The following is a 19,240-nucleotide window of genomic DNA, read 5'->3' as shown; positions in this document are numbered from 1 at the left end:
GATTTCCATTGGCATGGGTTCCAGGGTTGTTTCCAAGGTTACTAATTCAAGACTGCTATTCTGAATCAATAATCTCTTGTTATGGCTTCCCCCCCCCCCTTTAAAATACCTTAGCAGCACCCTCTTAGCATAGCAGCAATCTTATTAGGACCATATCACATACTGAAAATTTAAAGTGTGACTAGCAGTTGTCTGATAACATATGTACAATTCAGGTACACTTAACAAGCCGACAGGATTAGTTGAAATTCTTTGTGGCCTGTTCGCTCCATGGCAAACCTGGGTGTCTGAGATGGACAAAATAGCCTTTAGTCCATGGGTCAGCAGCATTGGATGGCGTGGAGGCCAATTTCCACACTCCAGGAACCCTCCAGGGACCATCCCTCTTCTGAGTTTTGGTGGTAGTTTGGCAACAAGAAAAACCACATTTCCACTTTTTGAAAATACTGCACAAGAAGCAACACCTTGTTTTAATGCAAAATTGCATGGCACTTGAAGGCAGCGGAGAGCGCATAAAGGACAGGTAAGCACATATGGCCTTTGGGTTGTATGTTGCTCATCCTTGATTAATCACTAAGTACTTGCTGGGATATTTATTTAATTTTATTTATACTTTTTTTTTCTTGCAAGGAACCCAAGGCCATTTTATCTTCACAACCTGTGAGGTAGGTTAGGCTGAGAGTGAGTGACTGGCCCAAAGTCACGCAGTGAGCTTCATGGCCATGTGGGGACTAGAACCCCGATCTTCCGAGTCCCCATCCAACTACCACTACACCACACTGGCTCTCATTTTGACTACTTCCATGTTGATTCGTATATGTTTATAGTCTTAGAGGGGGAAAAGTTGTCTTAGCTATTTAAGACTTCAGTCTAAACTCACATACCATTAAGCACTATGAACATAGTGGGATACAGGGATTTGCCTTATACCAAGTCAGACCATCGGTCTGTCTTACTCAGCATTGTCTAGGCTGGCTGGCAGTGGCTCTCCAGCAGTTCTCAGACAAGGGCCTTTCTCAGCCCTACCCCGAGATGCAGGAGATGGAACCTGGAAACTATTGCACGAGTTCTCTACTAATCTGTGGCCCTTTGTGACTTCCAAGAAAACATGTCTAGAATATTTCAATTTAGATTTACCCCAGCACAGCCAAGGTTGCAGTAGATCAAGTGGTATCCCTGTATAATTATGCAGAAAGCCTGTGTAGAATTAGTTTGCCTATAAAACTATTACTAGAAGGTTTATTCCTTTTGCTTTCCTTTTGCTATTCCTTTTTTTGGGCACTGCTTCTACAAGTATTATATCCCCAGTCTTTCTACCAGTCCTCTGCATTGTTATACCCTCATTTTTTTTGTGCCTCCTAGCCTGATAAAGAATCCTGTGTAATTCAAAAGCTTGCACAATTTTGTGGAATTTGGTTGTTCCTAATAAAGGTATTGCCCAACTCTGGATTTTAGGGTTGTTAGTTTTTTCCCCCTATGCACCAGCATGGCTATCTTTGTTTTTGTTTTCTTAATGTAAAGTTGTATGTGTGCTTCCTAAGGAACATGCAACTGCCCACTAGAGGTCACCATTAATATGCTATTATATTAGCTGCATTGTACAATGAGAGTTCTCAGAGGAAGTGGTTGTGAGCATAAATGCATCACTAAAACCTGTGAAATTCATCAGGTTTTCTGCATATGCATATCGAAGTGTGGAATCTTAAAGGTGCAAAAGATTTTACTTGTCATCTTTATCTTATGTTTTTAAAAGGAGTGATATTAGGGATGTCACGGGCGCCCCACTGGGTCTGGGAGTCTGGTGGACGCCCCCACATCCATTACACCCAGACCCAGCTCCCTGGGCCGCCACATGTTCATGGGCCCGCTCTTTGAGCGCCCCGCAGCTCAGCAACCGCCCAACAAAGTTGCAAGGCCACCCACTCTTGTACGGAGCCTCCATTGGGCGCAATAATGGAGACTCTGGAAATTGCATATTTCCCATGTTGCATCAATAGGGCCTTTACAGCCACCATTTATGCAGTGTGGGAAATAGGCCATTTCCAGAGCCTCCATTGTGCGCAACAATGGAGGCTCCAGACAAGGACAAAAACGGCCTTGCTACTTCATTGCGTGTTTGCCAGGCCACAAAAAACTTGCACATCGCCACAGCGGGGACAGGTGGCGGCAGCTTGGTTGCAGTCCGACAAAGCCAGACATGGGTGAGTCTGTCCATCCTTAACTGATATAGTAAAGGGTGGTGAAAAGATTGAGTGAATTCCTAAATTCTTGTAATTTTTGCATGAATACAGAATCCCACAATTTTGGTGAAGCCATAGAATGCCAGCTAGAAGTATTTGGGCACCCATCACTGTGGCCCTTCATCCTGGTATTTCTCTAAACCTAAACTTCCTCTCTCACTCAATTTTTAGGAGCATAACCTAGCCTTCCCCAACATGGCATCGTCCAGATATATTGGACTATATCCTCCTCCCCTTAATGACCACTTTAGACTCTCAAAATGGCACCCTCCCACACACAATGAATATCTCTGCAGGCTTGGGGGCACCAAGAGTTTGCCAAAGTATATCTTGAGGGGAGGGGGAAAGCCCAAAATAGCTCAATAAGGTCTGAGTGTGCTCAGTGGGAATGGAGTGCTGACAGACTTGAGGGTGGGGGCGTAATTAGTGGGAAAAAGAAGAGGAATGAAGAAAAAGGGTTGTGGCTGTCTGGATAGAACCCTTAACAAGAGTACTCCTCACCACAAATTTTGTTTTCACAGATAATCCAGTTCCACCTGATATAACATTAAGAAAATAAAGTATACTCTCCGCCCCTTAACATCTGATACATTAATTTCAAAACCTATCCCAGGTGTCATGGTTAAAGCAATTCACACACATTTGTCATGCTCTTGGAATGTTGTCTCTGTAGTTTACCACTGCTTAGTATGTTTTGCATCTCATTGGCATTACAGCTTCATGGCATGGAAGGAGGCTGAGGTACTCATAACAGCACTTCATCATGTGTTATGCATTAAAGCAGGTGTGCAGAACCTCACTAAGTCCAAGGGCCGAATTCCATTTCAGAGAAGCTCTTGGGGGCTGCATTCCAGCAGTGGGCGGGACTGAAGGCAAAAGGGGAGAGGCCAAAAATACCAGGATATTTTACCTTAAAGCACCTACTGCCAGTAAGACGGGCATTTTAATTTTGTAGAAGCTGGGGAAAACACCAAATGATGGTTTGCTTGGAGGAAATGGGTTGGGCCCAATGGAAGTTAGCATGGCTACCTCAGAAAACCCAGAGGGCCATATTGGGATGACAGGCGGGCTGAATTTGGCCCCTGAGTTTCTATTCTATTAGAACTCAGGGGCAGTGATCTCAGAGAAACATGGCACGTAAGGAGGGAGGCCCCTGGACCTGAGGTTCTGCCCCCCTGAGTGAAAGCCTATATTTATATTTCCTTCATTGTTCTCCGTTATCTGGAGGCCAGTACTCCGTGTAACAACGTTGGCTGCAAAACATGGAACTTCTGCACATTTTTGTAAGAGCCTCGAATATTTTCATTCAGGCACAGATTGGGAACCAACAGAAATTGTCAATAACTTTATCACAGATTTCAACAAATGAGGACTTTGGGCACATTTGTTGTTGTTTTTGTATTTGTTTTTCTTGCATTTATCATTTTGTTTGTTTCCTTGTGTTGATTTACTGATTTTTCCCATTGTTTTGTATTTCTGTTTTGTAGTTCTTCTATGGGGGCCATTCCACATCCAGCAGCATGCACTCTTCCAGGTCCATGGTAAACACTCATTCAGAATCTTAAAATCCCCCTTTCTTCCTTTTGGTAGGGCCTAAACTCCATTTGCTTCATCTCTCCTGTATTAAAGAGCTTTTTATTTTGAATTGTCTCTTACAAGCTGAGGGTACTTCCAGACAGATAGCTGCTAGCAATACCAATTAAAAGAGATTGTGCAATTATTCTGTCCTTTTTCCTTAAGGGAAAGATGTGTTGGGAAAACACGAGAGGGTGGAAGACATCTCCAATGGACACCACCTCCCATAGAATTCCAGGACTGAGACAGGGAGGTTACATGATAAAAGCTTAGTCTGCAAGCACCCTATGTTATAAAAAAATATCTAACTATTATAAATATCTATTATATATTATAAATATATGCATAAGTATGCACATGGATACCTATGCATATATGCATATTGACCAAACAATTTCATTGGATAACCCCAAGGATTAGTAGCATGAAAGCAGAAGATTCTCTCTCTCTTTCTTTCTCTCTCTCTGTCATGCATGTACACACACGCACACACGCCAAACACACACACTGCTCTTTCCATAACAAAACAAAAGTTTCTCAGGCAGGATCCAGCTACCACAAAAGCCTGAGTGTTGCCTCTGAAAGCTCAAAAAAAGTCACAGTGTTATACACCTACATCTAAAGATATATGCACAGTCAGTAAATTAAGCCAAGAACAGCAGCAGCTAACTAAAATCTCTTCTGGGATAGAAAGCCTTTAGGAGAAGCTCATAACACAGATTTTGAGGATTTTATCTACAGTCTTGAGAACTAGATACTTGGCCTGTTAAAAAGGCCTTTTAAGAAAGAAGGAAGGATCCTGGCCTTCTGTATAGTATATTGAATTCCACTTGAGTATATCCTGTGTTTCATTTATTTTGACTGTAACTATCTTGCTCTCTCCTCTTAAATAGCTGTGTGAGAGAACTATGCTGCATTACACACTCGTTATCAGGATCCATAATTCATTGGCAATGATTTATTTGTGGAAGGAACCTTATCGTTGTAGGCACAGACGACAGAACGCCACAGAAGAGATACACTAATTGCTTCAGTGTTGGCACTTCCACTGAACCATGCTGTGACTAAATGTCAGCTCTGCTGAATGGAATACAGCCTGACTCATTCAACATCCCAGACCTTTCGCAATGCAAATGACTATTGAATTAATACCGCAAAGGGAAAACTCCCCTTTTAATCCTGCATTTAATGGAACTTAAAATAGATCAGCAATTCAATTTTTAAACATTTTTTGCAGTGAATGTTAAAAAAAGAAGTCACCCATGACCTGCTAGAGATCTTTCATAGGATGTTTACAGATTTCAAAATGTCTGGCTTTTGAAAAGTACCCAGAGACAAGAGAACTGTACTAGTCCAAACTAATCCTCACTATATAGTCTGGCTGAGGGTAGAAGTGAAAAATGCATCTCATAAAGGGCTCCCTTATGTGCACATCATGAAGTCCATAGAGATCACATAAAACTGCAACGCTGTGCCATTTGGCAGGAGGGTAAATGACCAAACTACTCCAGGTGGAATGGTCTTTTCGGTGGGGCAGTTTGGTCAGTGTCATGGCCTTATGTATGTGACTCCAGAATGCTACTGAATGCTACTCGTTGCCCTAGCAAAAAGTTTCCATGCAGCTATTCTGGCCTAATCCGAAGCCAAGTTCAGGCCTGAACAGGGTATACCTATGTGTGTAAGAGGCATGGGGTTATGTGCATTGACCCTATCCACAGTGTCCCTTCATTGTTGGGCCTGTGCCTTCAGTCCCTCACTTTCTTGTGTTGAGGAAGAAGGTCCGAAAGAGGCTTGCATTTGCTTAAACACAAATAATACCTGAATAAATACCTCCCATCCTCGTAATCGGAAACCCTGTTTCTACTACTGTAAGTGAATGCGGATAGAAGCCCCACCCTGCTCAAGGCAGGAAGGTCGCTGATATATGTTGGTATACCCTGTTCAGGCATAAGACCTGAGTAGGCCTAGAGGCTAAGTAGTAATTAAACTGGAGTGTAGAATCATAGAACAGCGGAGTTGGAAGGGGCCTACAAGGCCATCGAGTCCAACCCCCTGCTCAATGCAGGAATCCACCCTAAAGCATCCCTGACAGATGGTAGTCCAGCTGCCTCTTGAATTGAACTTTATCCTTTGTCAGTCTACTGTAGTTTGATATATATATATTTCAGAATTCTGTGTCAAACATCTGAGAAAAGACAATATTATATGCATCCATATGGAAATAATTATGTGGAATATAAGTTAGGAGTCAATTTTTGATCTAAGTAATTGTCTATCACATGAGTTTGGTAAATACTATTAACATCATAAATGTTTACCATAATGTAATTACCACAATTACACGAGGAAAGATATTGGTAGGTATTTCACAAAAGATTTCTGAGGGGAATGAACTAACTAGATGAATTTATTGGTTTGGGATATTTTATGATATTTTTTTTGTCTGGTGGAGCCTGGATTTGGAATACCTAAACTAGTGTTGTTTAGTTATAGATTAATTAAAATAAGATTGATTGCTTAAAACTGGTTCAATTCATTAATAAACTCCTAGTCAAGATTCAATTTCTGTAAAGCTGTATAGACTAATTGTGTTATGGGTACTAATGTATGCTCAATTCACAATGAGCTAATGATCTTGGCTGCAATCCTGAACACACTAGGAGGGAGGAAAGCCCATTGTATAGAGAGGGACCTTCTTATTATTTATATTTTGAGGTTGTGCTCTTATTGTTGGAAACTCATCAGCATTTTTACCATGGGGAATGGCTGTCAACACCTATATTAAACAGTAAGATCGTTACATATAACCAGCAGCCTACTAGGGAATCACTGTATGGGCAAGAGGAGAAAAAGAAAACTAATACTCCCGTCATATAGAACACTGAGGAGGCTAATAAAGATGCTACCATGCAAAATCAAAAGAAATACCATAGAGGATTGAAGCATTGGCCTCTAGTTCTGTTTCCACAATCCTTCAATTTCATTATTACAGCAGGCTGTTGCCCCCACCCACCCCAGTTACCTAGCAATTGCTAGCTGTACAGTTGCTCAAGCAGAACAATTTTTATCATTCATTGATTTTCAGGGCTCGTGTTCACTCTCCGCTATAAAGTAGCTGCAGATCATTCTTAACATCCATTGAATTTGGCAGGTCCTTTACCAATGTAACCATAACTGCCCAGAGAGCTTCGGCTGTGGGGCGGTATATAAATGTAATAAATAAATAAATAAATAAATTTAGATTATAGCCTATGATCCATTTGGACAAATCCACAGTATTAAATAATAATAGGTGGACATTCAAATGCCATGGGATTTGCTTCTGCGTCTATGATAAAAAATGAATTTTGAGTCCCTGGTATCTTCACTCTAGCCTCATGATAACAATTGTTGCGGATTTTTAAGCTGAGTGCCATTCAATTTTGTATATGAGTTTCCCCTCCAAAGGTTACTATTTTAAAAGTTTTTTCAATCTGCTAAGAAAAAGCATTACTTTGCTCTTTTTTTCTCATAATTTTGTTTTTAGGTTGTTGGTTCTTTTTCAAATGGAAACAGAAAAGATGTAGGGTTAAAAGACATACATTACCCTTTATAGTCTGTAATTCACGATCATTAATGTGAAATCCAGCTCTTTTCAATGAAATGTTAGCAGTACTGGGTGGGTTATACTGCTGGATCTGTGGCATTAGGTGCTAACTAGAAATGGCCAACAAAGAGATCCCCAATACACTTCATTTAAAAGGAAGGCAACTTTGGGAAGGGGAAGTACAATGGAGAAGCATTGAGGACATGGGGAACAGAGTGCTTCATCCTTTCTGCCACTTCCTCACCACAGAGCGCGCCTTGCCTTTCCCAAGCACTATTTACCCTTGTGAGAAGCAAAATAGATGATGCTGAAGGCTAACGTTGTTGACCTTTTGAATGAAATTTCCGTTTTCTTCAGAGATGTAGTAGCCCGTCTTCTCCTACCAGTACGTCGTCACTTACAGGATCTGGTGGACACTGTATTAGTTGGGGAGATCGACAAGGCCAGTGGCTTCGCAGGAGGCGGCTGGATGGTGCTATTAACCGAGTCCCTGTGGGTTTCTATCCAAAAGTATGGAAGATCCTTCAGAAGGTAAATTGGAAGCATTAGAAGGCAGGTAGTGTTGTACATTGCCTGTTTTGGCTAGCTTTTAAAGTGTACTATGGATGCTCCCAGACAACAGTTTTAATGTGCAATTACCTGGCCTCAAACATGGAATTTTACTGGTAATGGTGGTGCTGTGGTTGTAGCCCCCCTGTATTTTCTTCCCACAGTTTCTTCTGTCTTTTTACTTAGCATATAAAATCCATTAAAGGTGCAGTCTGTTGTAGGCCTTTTTTTCCGTCTAAACATGCATAGGATTGTATCCTTTAGTCTTTTAATGATAATGAATGACTTCAGGCTTGGATTTGCTGTCTGAGATTGCTACATCTATATGCACTGAAGAAAAAATAATCACTGCCATTTTTTGGCTCATGAATAAGAATTGTCAGCTTTGTTTCAAAACCCATGCTGATGTCCCTGTATCTGGATTAAGGCATAATGATAGGAAATGATGGGCAAATTTCTGATTTGTTTTCTCAATATGCCAACCAGAGTCAGTTATTTCTTAGCTAATTCCCTGGCTAGTATCACTGTGGTGAAAAAAGTTATCAGGTGTCATAGCTCATCTGGAAGCCTATAAGTATGGCTGTTAGTGTATCAACCACAGCCTTACATTTGTAAGCATCATAATATTTGTCAGCATCATAATATTTTTCACAACGCAGTCAGGATTTTATGCTGTACTTTGTGGATTTGGATTACATATGCTGATTTATTGGTTATTTTCAACTGAATGGCACAAATTGTTCATCAGTCTTATAGTATGCAGAGAGCTTCAGCTATTGGGGGGGGGGCATAGAAATGTAATGAATAAATACATGAAGCACTACTAGTAATTCTCACAGTAGGGGCCGAAATGACCCCAAAAGCTTAACTATTAAGTTTTGTACAAAACGATAGCTATCATGGGGGAAAACCAATTTTGCTGCCTCACGACTAAGGTTATAACATGAAAAAGTTGTTTAAAAATACAGGTTTGTATAAGGTTTTGTATTTCCTTGAGGTACTATTGACCTCTGATAGTTTGTGGTGATGTTAAGGAAAGTGAGCAATTTGTCTGTCATGAAATTGACAAAACAGTTTTTTTCATCTGCTATGCTCCTTTCCACACAAAATGGACAGAACAGGCTAAGCATCTGTAGACATGACATAAGGAATAGATTTTAAAAGCATTTGATGGGGTCACTTTGACTCCTAGTGACGGAAATTAGAATTTATGACGGGTTTCGATTTCCTGTCTACTAGAATTTGAAGTGGGCTAGGAATGTGTCTGTCTTCACACAGTAAAGTATAGAGTTCACATACACATATCTGTATTACCTACACAAACAGCCGTTTAGAACGAAATAAGTTATTTTTATTATAAGAATTCATTCACATACACCTTTCATACAGAAAATAGAAAGAAAGAGTTAGACTTACATTAAAACTCCCGGCAGAGGCTCTGTCCCTCCGTCCCTTATCTCCAAGAAGAAGTATTCTTAGAATCTGAATAGAATGCAGGGCCTCGCCAATCAGGTAAAACTTCCTCTTATATCCTTAAGTCCTATGCCAGCCCTATGTCAAACACCATACTTCGTAATTATTACCATTTACATTTACTGGTTGGTCATTATAAGGTGGGCTAGCTTCATTTACTCTAAAATTTGAATGCCTCCCTCCTACAAATGTCATTTACTGATGTGTTAGCTAATTCTCTCTCAAAAAGTCCCCAACTTCTCCTGAAGCATCTTGTCTCTGTATCCTGTGGTTGGCAACATATCTATAAAAGGTGTATTGACCACCAGCTTTTTTCTCATATACCTCTCTCTTTTTCAGTCAAAAGATGACTGTTATCTAAACAGGCTTCCTAAAATTTATTCTGGCTCAGACTATGCCCACAGAACCAATATTTTATCAGGCCAATCTTTTCTAATCTTTTATTCTCTTCACTATTCCCTCCTTTAAACTCTCTCTTTTTCAGTCAAAAGATACCTCTGCTATCTAAACAAGCGCTTCTCAAATTGTTCTGGCTCAGACTAGGCCCACAGAACCATTTTTTTTAAATCAGGCCAGTCTTTTAAAATCTTTTATTCTCTTCACTATTCCCCCCATACCTATCTTATGCTATCTATTTTGCTCCTATATGTAAGCAAAAACCTAGTGGCAGTTTCATATAGCCATTTGCCTTAAATAAGTCCAGTTACAATGCCTTATAAGCTTAAAACACTCACACACACACACACACACACACACTGTGTGTGGTTTTTCAGTTATCCCAGTAATTTTGACGGGTAGAATGAACCCCCAAAGCTGTAAGAGTAAAGACATTGATTTTTCATTGAATTAAGGAGGGAGGGCCCTGAAACACCACACATGGCAATACAAACTTCTTAATGGTTGAGCACTTCTTGGAATATGGCATTGTGGAATACTGATAGATGTTTGCTTAGTTTCATAGAAGTTAGTTTTGTTTCAGAGCTGTTGGGGTACATTTGACCCCTTCTCTTTAAAAGAGCCCACCCCCCAGAATGGCAACGTTATAAACCAACTGAAATGGCATTAATCATTTTGTGCTTGACAGTCAATTTGTTCAAGTTGAATTCTGTATGAATTTACTTTGTATATTTAACTATATCTGCTCCTTTGTATCTTGTTTACAATTTGCTCTGTAAACTGCCCGGTTTCTTGGTAGTTTTGCTGGGTAGTGCTATCTTGATTCCTCTGTACTGGATTTACTTAGGGCTTTTACAAAATGTCTACTTTTTAACCAGTGTTTGATTAAAACGCTTTTGAGGAGCAGATGAATTTTGTTTTGGAGGCGAAATGTGAGGTTGGCTTTCCCTGCCATAGAGAATACTTCACACAGAGAATTCCAAATGTGTGTATAAGCCACTGCCTTAGAAGAAGCACAGTTGTCACATTTCTGAAATCATGGAAATGGTTCTAAATTGATGGTTCTTGCTCACATTTTTCTGTAAAGTGTTGCATTTCATAACTAATTTGCCACCTACTTTAGCATGTCCTTTTGCTATGATCTTATGCAATTATTTCCACACTCTTCATTGATGTGTTCTAAAGAGTAGCATGACCAGATCATTATCCCATGTTTTCCTTATTCTAGCAAGAAAACATTTTCTTTGGCAGATGTGCTAAAATAATGTTACACTTGTTTTGTTTTTAAAATCTGTCATGGATCACAAAACAGTTCCAGGGTGAACCTACTTAAACCAGTGTTCCCTTCATCCAATCCAACAAATTCCCATAATTGATTTCTTTAATTTCTAATTTCCTTAATTAGTTTATTTGCTCTATTTTTAATATTATAATGTTTTCGTTACAGTGTCATGGCCTTTCCATTGATGGCTATGTCCTTCCGTCTTCAACGACAAGGGAGGTAAGCAACTACTTAGTTTTATCATAGGGCCTTGGTGTATAGGGGATTCACAGTGTAGTTTGTGGAGGGTTAAAACTTGTACATTCAACCTCGAAACTAGTATTGAGTACTAGAGCTCTTCTTGTGGAACTTTGCAAAGAAAGAGAGTGTCTCTGAGCACTACAGTCTGCCATTCTAAGAACATTAGAAGAGCCATGCTGGATCAGACCAAAGGCTTATCTAGTTCAGCATTCTGTTCACACAGTAGCAAACCAGTGGCTCTGAAAAGCCCACCACTAGGACCTGAAAGGAGTAGCATCCTCTCATTCGGATTCCCCGGTAACTGGTATACAGAGGCATATTGAAGGAAAGATATATTAGCATGACTAGTAGCCATTGTTAGCCATATCCTCCATGATGTATTTTATTGACCATGATCTCCATCATGTATTTATTATTAAAAGAGCAGTCACAACTCTTGAACTCTTTTCAGATATTAACCGTTTGAAATGTTGCAGTCTAAGTGGCAGAGAACGAGATACACTAGAAGGAAGTGCAGTGAATACATGTCAAATCCATTTATAATCATTATGAATTTTCTCCATTAAGTTTAGTGGTGGGTAGGCTGAATTCAAAATAATAAGACAGTGCCTTTTTATTTGTCCTCATTTTAGCTAGTGAAATAAAATCCATTCTTTTGGGATGAACAACACACTTTATTAGGCAGAAAATAATAATTTGCTCTGAATAAAAAAAAAGGATTAAACCTTACAATCCAACTTTAGGCCTGTTTACTTAGAAATTCTCACTCCCGCATAAATATGCATGGGGTTGCAGCCTTAGTTTACATATAGCGACTGAGCATATTTCGTTCCTTAATTAACTTGCTAGCTTTTGCGGATCATTATAGGCTATTCTGCATTTTATTTTACCTTGCAAGCTGGAAAAAAAGCTTGCATAGTGTTTCACCAACAAATACCCGCTGGTTTAAAAGCTTTGCATTGCTTATTTTGGCTTCCAAGGTCGTATAACTACGGGCCTCCGTAGTTATAACTACCATCTCTGACAAATGATTTGACTTCAGAGGACAGTATGAAGAAGCATTGCTGGAAATGTTTATCTTTTCAAATCGTGATTTAATTTATCATGTGGTGGGAATAGTGCCTCTTCTACACATTAGTTACTGTTACAGTAGGGTTTCCGACACGCAGGTGTGTTTTTGTTTTTAAACCCTGGGCTCTTGTTACGGGCAAGGGTTCAGTTCTTTTCCTGACATGGTATCAAATAGCCCTGTGCCATTGATTCCAGCTGTATGCTGTTTCTTGAGTACAACGAAGGGTGCGAGGGGAGGGAGTATCTATTATTAGCAATAGGCACTGAGTTAACAGCTCTGCATTTGCCAAGTGTTCATAATTACAGCTTAATGGGGCATTCTAATTTTAGAGACAAGATTTATTTTTCCAGCTTTTGTCACAGGGAAAATGGAAATGCAGTTGTTGACTTCTAGAGCCTTAGAACCAGGTGGCTGTTTAGTGCAAGGGGTTCATAGAAACAAGGCAGGGGGGAAAAATCTCCGGTGGTGCCACGGTAGGGCAGGCATTATTGCTGGGATTCGTGTCTCCTCTTGCTTTCAGACAGGATGAGTTTTCAAATGACGCCAAGGAGAGTGTCTTCCAGGTATCTCAGAGCAGCCCTGCCTGCTAAACAGGGACCAGGGTTCTGGTCCATGTGCATTTTTGAACTGAATAGCACCATTCAAAATTCAAGTAGTTTTTCTCTCTTCCTTAGATGGGGACTGGCTCAGTTTAGGTTGGGTTTTACTCCCCCCACAACCAGAATTTCTTTTAGTTTCAGTTTTCTTGCCTCATTTGAAACTTGCTGTGTACCACTGTCTTCCCATCCCACTTTTACCATGGCTGGAATGGCTCTAAGTAACTGCTGCAGAGACCCACAGTGATCAGTGTTTACTCCCAGAGTGCTGGGAGAGAAAGTGACAGGGATTCTGCCACAGGACCATAGGAAGCAACCTTATACTGAGTCAGACCATGGGTTCGTTTAGCCCAGTATTGTCAACACTGACGGGCAGCAGCTTTCCAGGGTTTCAGGCAGGATCTACCACCATCCCAGCCCTACCTGGAGATACTGGGATTTGAACCTGGGGCCTTCTGCATGCAAAGCATGCGCTCCGGACTGAGCTACGGACCCTCCCCATAACACTCAGCAGTTTTAGAAAATGGGAGTCTGGTGGTACACATGCCATCTTTGGCAGGACTGAAGTGCCTTCCAGCAGAATGCAGTTGGCTCCACCAGGGGAAAAGGACATGATTCCCTCCATGGGGTTTCCTAGGGTTACAAGCACACATGAAGTTTGGGTGGCATGGGCCTGCTAGAGCTCTGTTGCCTTTGATTTGGAAGGTTGCGGGGGGGGGGGGGGTAAGAGACTGACGGAGAAGGGAAAAGATCAACACACCCACTGGGGAAAAACACACACAAGATGCAGTAATTAAATGCAATAAGGAGATCTAGCCGCAACAGTTTTTAGTAGTTCTTGTAAGTGCAAAAGCCAGGATTGCCCACCTGCACCAGTTTCCACCCTACTGAGTGGGGTAAGAGCCAAGCAGTCATGGGTCTCTCCTCCAGACAAAGAGTTACAGTTGGGAGGAAATGCCTTGTTCCCAGAGTGAGCAGCTCCTTGTTGGGATATAAATCAGGCTTCTCAGAGAAGAAGGTTCTCTGAGGGCTATCAATTTCTCTTTCAATACCATTTATTTATTTATTTATTTACTAGCTTCATCTGTGCAGCATTTGCATGCTAGTACTTTATTGCTCAGTATCATTAATTTCTTTTTATACACACAACTATAGTTTTCCTGGTGCAAGGCCAACCAGGAGTCCATTGGACTCTTTCCCCCCAGCCACACTTCCCTCACTCATTCCTAGATGCTGCCATCCTGATCACTCAGTAAGTCCATTGGACTCCCCTGTCCCAGCCACTTCCCTGTGGGACTTCCCTGGGGCCTCTGTGTGTGCTGGCAAGAAGTCTATTGGACTCCCCCCCTCCCCCAGTCACTCGGCCTCCCGCTCGTTCAGGTAAATCCAGCAGATTGGGGGGGGGGGGGGCAGCAGCTGGCCATTGGGCTAAATAGGTCTGAAGCAGTATTCACATGTATCTGCGTGCTGTGTTTATCTATCCTGTTACTTAGCCACACAACATTCTTCTCATAGCTTGGAACTTCCAGCATGTCATAGCTCAGAACCTTGGTCCCATGCATTTATACATAGAGATGATTAATTCATAACAAATTGGCACTCTAACCACTGCACCACAAGTTCGATATACATACCTCATATATAATCTTTCTTCTTGAGGGTACCAGCAAAGAGAGAAAGTGCACTCCGTCATTTTTCTGTCTTTTAATAATGTAATTTGTGTGGAGATGATATTATTTTCACTATCAGAAGAGATTTAGAAGAACTGGGTTTTTTTAACAGGCCTGTCAGAACTTGACAATATCCAATTTTGTTGCATAACAGGAATCAAACTTAATAAGCCCAAGTTCTCCTGAGACTAAATGATTCCGTGTGACAGCTGAGCATTTTTGCCAGCACAAGTTAGGTTGCTCGCCTTTGCCTGCAGTGATAAGATTGTTCTTTGAGAGCAACACATCTCCCACATCTCTGCAGCAAGTGGTTTTCTATTTATTTTTGAAGAAAACTGTAATACTTTGATGTTGTTTTCCCTCCCTTTCTCTGTAAACATAAGGCCTGTAAATTAATCGAAGACCTCTTCTTAAATATTCATAGTTCCCTGGTGAAATTGCACATCCCGGTTGCCCTGAATGCCTTTCCCCACTTTTTATGTTTCACTTGCAGTATGGAATCTTCCACAATGCAGTCCTTCCCACATTATAGGGACCCCAGAACTGTTGTTATTTAAATGGATACTGTTATTTTTATATTTTTGATAGTTTTAAATTTTGTATACTTTTTTTTAATTTTCACTGTTTTTAACTTTTGTAAACCGCCCAGAGAGCTTCGGCTATGGAGCAGTATATAAATTTAATAAATTTAATAAATAAATAAATAAATAGGCAGCCTTTGGGGGCTACAGGCACATTGGGCAATTTGAGGAACTGTCCTGGGCACTACCGCAAAATGGGCTTCCATGAGAGATGTGGCAAAGGACTAGTAACCTGCCAGAAAGACTGAGTACGAGACAGAGATGGAGTCTAAGCCCCAATACAATAAGCAACATTTGAACCCTCAGCACCAACAGAATCCTGTTTCACAGCAATCCCAACTGCACATAAGAAAATGTGTTGTTGTTGTTTTTTAAAAAAAAGTGGGAGTGGGACACCTTGGTTGGCACCAAGAAAGGTGCTTGGAGTGCATTGGTGCTCATGGGCCCCATATTGCTTACCCCCTGGCCTACTGGCATGGAGATGTAGAGTGGGCATCTCATGTAAACCCTAAGGGCTAGGACTTCCCACATTACCCTGGGACTACAAGAAAGATCCGTGCTAGAGTGGATCCCACATTGTGAGCATAACATTGGAGGTGGGGGACGGCGGCTAAAGGTTCAGGTCTGCGAGTGTGTGTGTGTAATTATTACCTTTCTGGAGGCTGGAGTGTTGGACTGGGAATGAGGAGATCTGGGTTCAAGTCCCCACTCGTGCACAAAGCTCACTGGGTGACACTGGGCCAGTCACTGGCTCTCAGCCTAACCTACCTCATAGGGTTGTTGTGAGGATAAAATGGAGGAAAGGTGGCATATAAATGTATCAAACAATAAATCAAGTCTTCAGTGTCACAACCATCCATTTTAAATGAGACTATGCAGCATTTAACTTTGACTGCCAGAGGTCTCCTTCCCTTCACCATGTGTAAAGGTTTTATATGCTCAGTTTGGTTAGTTCTCTTGCTTATCTATTTGGTTTATCTTTGTGGCACCAACCCTGCTATATCATTGCAGATGACTGCTTGTGAAATCAAGTTTGCTGTCCATGTAGAGTCAGTGCTGAACCATGTACCCCAGCCAGAATACAGGCAACTGCTGGTGGAGGCCATCCTTGTACTTACACTGCTGTCAGAAATAGAGGTGAACAGCATTGGGGGTATCATTCATGTGGATCGGATAGTGCACATAGCAAATGATCTCTTCCTTCAGGAACAGGTATGTCTGTGGAATTGTCTTCTCTGGTCTAAATAGACCTCCTGATAGCATTGGCTCCAGGGTTTGGGAGGCCCTTCACCAAGATGCTATCAGGAGGTGGGGCACACTCCTCCTCCCTAGGTAGCCACACCTTCTCATTGCTGCTGCCCATTTGCTTGCCTGTCCTTCTGGGCCCAATCCACATCACCTCCTGGAGCAAGAGGGCAAGGTGAGTGGGGGCTGATGCTCCTTCCCCTTGCACCTCTCACTGCTCGCTCCTTTGAAGAAGTTAGGTAAATAGGTGGCAACAGATAGTTGAGGGGCTAAAAGAGTAGGCAGTGTAGCCCCCTGCTAGGGTGTGGGCCTTGACAGATACCTGTCTCTAAAGCCAGCTCTTCCTCTTGGGACAATGTTGAAATCTAGAGTTGCCTCCATATGCAACTAGTAGCTTGATTCAGAAGCAGACCTTGGGGACACCATCATATTTGCTGAGTGCATAAATACCTATTTTTCTATTTGTGACTAGGTTGTGGCTTCCCAAACTTACTGAAGATTGTTTTGTACTATTCCAATTTCAAAACTTCTCTCTCTCTCTCTCCCTTTTCCCTTTTTTTCTTCCAGAAATCCCTTGGAGCAACTGATGGCTTCTTGGAACAAGACCTAGGCACTGGTATCTGCTACTTTTTCTATGATAGTGCCCCAAGCGGTGCTTATGGAACTATGACTTACCTCACAAAAGCGGTGGCAAGTTACCTGCACGAATTTCTTCCAAGCACAGGTTGCCTGATGCAATAAACTGCCTAAAATACAAAAATCCATTTTAAACATGTTCTTCCCACTCTACGCTCTCCGGAATCCTACTCCCCCGCTTATTTTCTCTAGATCTCCCCTCATGCTACCTCAACATTTTGTGCATCATTTCACCATTTCGGGGAGGACATTGGCCCAGATGCAGTGCACAAGGTATTATTGTGGACATTGTCCCTGCCTGGTAATCTGGACCTGCTCAGACTCAGATACATGAAATTAAATGTTGTTTTAGTGGTAAAAAGAAAAAGAAAAAAAAGTGGGGGGAGATGATGCTTCTGAGAATTCTTAAATGTAACAGAGAGAAGTGCCTCTGGAAATTATTATTGTTGTTGTTGTTGTTGTTAATTACATTTATATATCGCCCCACAGCCGAAGCTCTCTGGGTGGTTTACAAAAGTTAAAAACAGTGAACATTAAAAAGAAATATACAAAATTTAAAACCATAAAAAGCATAAAATACAAACAAAAACAGACAATATCCATTTAAAACAATTATTCTGGAGTCAGTTAAGAAACTCAGCATATTCTGTTAAATGCCTGGGAAAAGAGAAAAGTCTTGACCTGGCGCTGAAAAGATAACAATGTTGGCGCCAGGCGAGCCTCATCGGGAAGATCATTCCACAGTCGGGGGGCCACCACTGAGAAGGCCCTCTCCCTTGTTGCCATCCTCCGAGAAAACACATATCCTATATTCTTTTTAGTTTTCATGCTGTTGTTTTAATGTAAGCACAGCAGTATGACTTTTCCAATGAGGTCAATACTTTTTATAATAGAGAATAATAATTCTTCCACACTAATACAGAGGAGGACCACCAGTAAAGTCAGCCTGAGCTACTGCAATTTAAACTGGAAATCTTTAATTAAAAAGATTACATCTTAGAAACAAGCAGGAAACAAAATAGAAATTAAAATTTCATTTGAGACTTCTGAATCAGTAAAATCCAAATGCCACACATTAAAAAATACATCAGCTACTAGGATATATGACATTTTAAAATACATTTCTAGTGCCATTATTTTTTCCACTACATATTCACATGGTGTATACGTGCTTGAAAGGTGTGGCCAATCACAGTGATTTGTGTACATGTTAGACTCCAGTTCAGGGAGATATGAACAAATCAACCCACAAGCACTCCAGTGAATAAAAAGAGTACAACTGTGACAGAACTCCCAACTCAACCTCTTTCTTTCCCCCCTTTTCCTCAGAATTCCACCTGATTTTTATTTGAGGAGAAAGAACACACTAACCATCAGTAAAGGCAGAACTTTTGTGCTAACTTAACACAATTAAAACAGACTCTACATATCACATGCACATGGTGAAAACCTAAGACTTTGGGCCCGTTCAGACAACACTGAGGGCTCCGTGGTTAGCTTAACCATGCTTCTCTGTGGTTAGCACTAACCACACACTGTATGCTTGCACATGACACCTTTAATCCTGTCCGGTTCCCGGTTTCCTTAACCACATGCTAACCACAAAGCAGTTAGATGAGCACCTGAGTCCTCTGAATGCTCCGCCCTATATCCCATCAGGCCTTGTGCTAAGAGAGCTGGCAGTTGCCTGATTTAGACCACTGTATCCTGCTAGCTCTATGACTTCAGCCCCTTAACCACAGCTGCATCGCATAAGACACCTTAAGCCAAAATTAGTGCTGCTAACGCTGCTGCAGAACAGGGTTAGTGAAGCCTACCACAATGTGGTTAGCGGAGGCACCTGGTTAAGGAAAACGTTAACCCTGCTGCTTAACCAAAAACCCTTAACCAGCATGGTTAATGGTATTGTCTGAACGGGGCCAGACAGATGCGAAGATCTACATATTCTTTCCATGTTGATATCTGTGTTGCATATGTAGAGATCATGGAAGTGCATGAAAAGTAGTCCCCAAAATGGGTTTTCAGATCTCTGCATTAAAGGATTCCAAAAGTTTAAAACCAATTAGAAACCAATATGAAACCAATATGAAAACCACTCT

The 19,240-nt window shown here is 41.3% G+C and overlaps 1 protein-coding gene across 3 annotated transcripts in view; it reads left to right on the top strand.

Annotated features, from left to right (window-relative positions):
- Positions 1–17,265, top strand: part of PHKA2 (phosphorylase kinase regulatory subunit alpha 2) — a 62,110-nt gene extending 44,845 nt beyond the window's left edge. For all 3 annotated transcript variants that reach the window (XM_063126431.1, XM_063126432.1, XM_063126430.1), the window contains 5 exons: positions 3,728–3,781; positions 7,759–7,932; positions 11,267–11,320; positions 16,272–16,472; positions 17,073–17,265. In XM_063126431.1, the coding sequence (XP_062982501.1) occupies positions 3,728–3,781; positions 7,759–7,932; positions 11,267–11,320; positions 16,272–16,472; positions 17,073–17,246 (657 nt within the window). In that variant the 3' untranslated portion in view covers positions 17,247–17,265. The remainder of the gene's footprint in view (positions 1–3,727; positions 3,782–7,758; positions 7,933–11,266; positions 11,321–16,271; positions 16,473–17,072) is intronic.
- The last annotated feature ends 1,975 nt before the right edge of the window (positions 17,266–19,240 follow it).

Source organism: Elgaria multicarinata, chromosome 5 (genome assembly GCF_023053635.1).
Source record: "Elgaria multicarinata webbii isolate HBS135686 ecotype San Diego chromosome 5, rElgMul1.1.pri, whole genome shotgun sequence".
NCBI classification, from domain to species: Eukaryota; Metazoa; Chordata; class Lepidosauria; order Squamata; family Anguidae; genus Elgaria; species Elgaria multicarinata.
The sequence above is the reverse complement of the archived record's forward strand: the minus strand, read 5'-3'. Positions and strand labels throughout refer to the sequence as shown.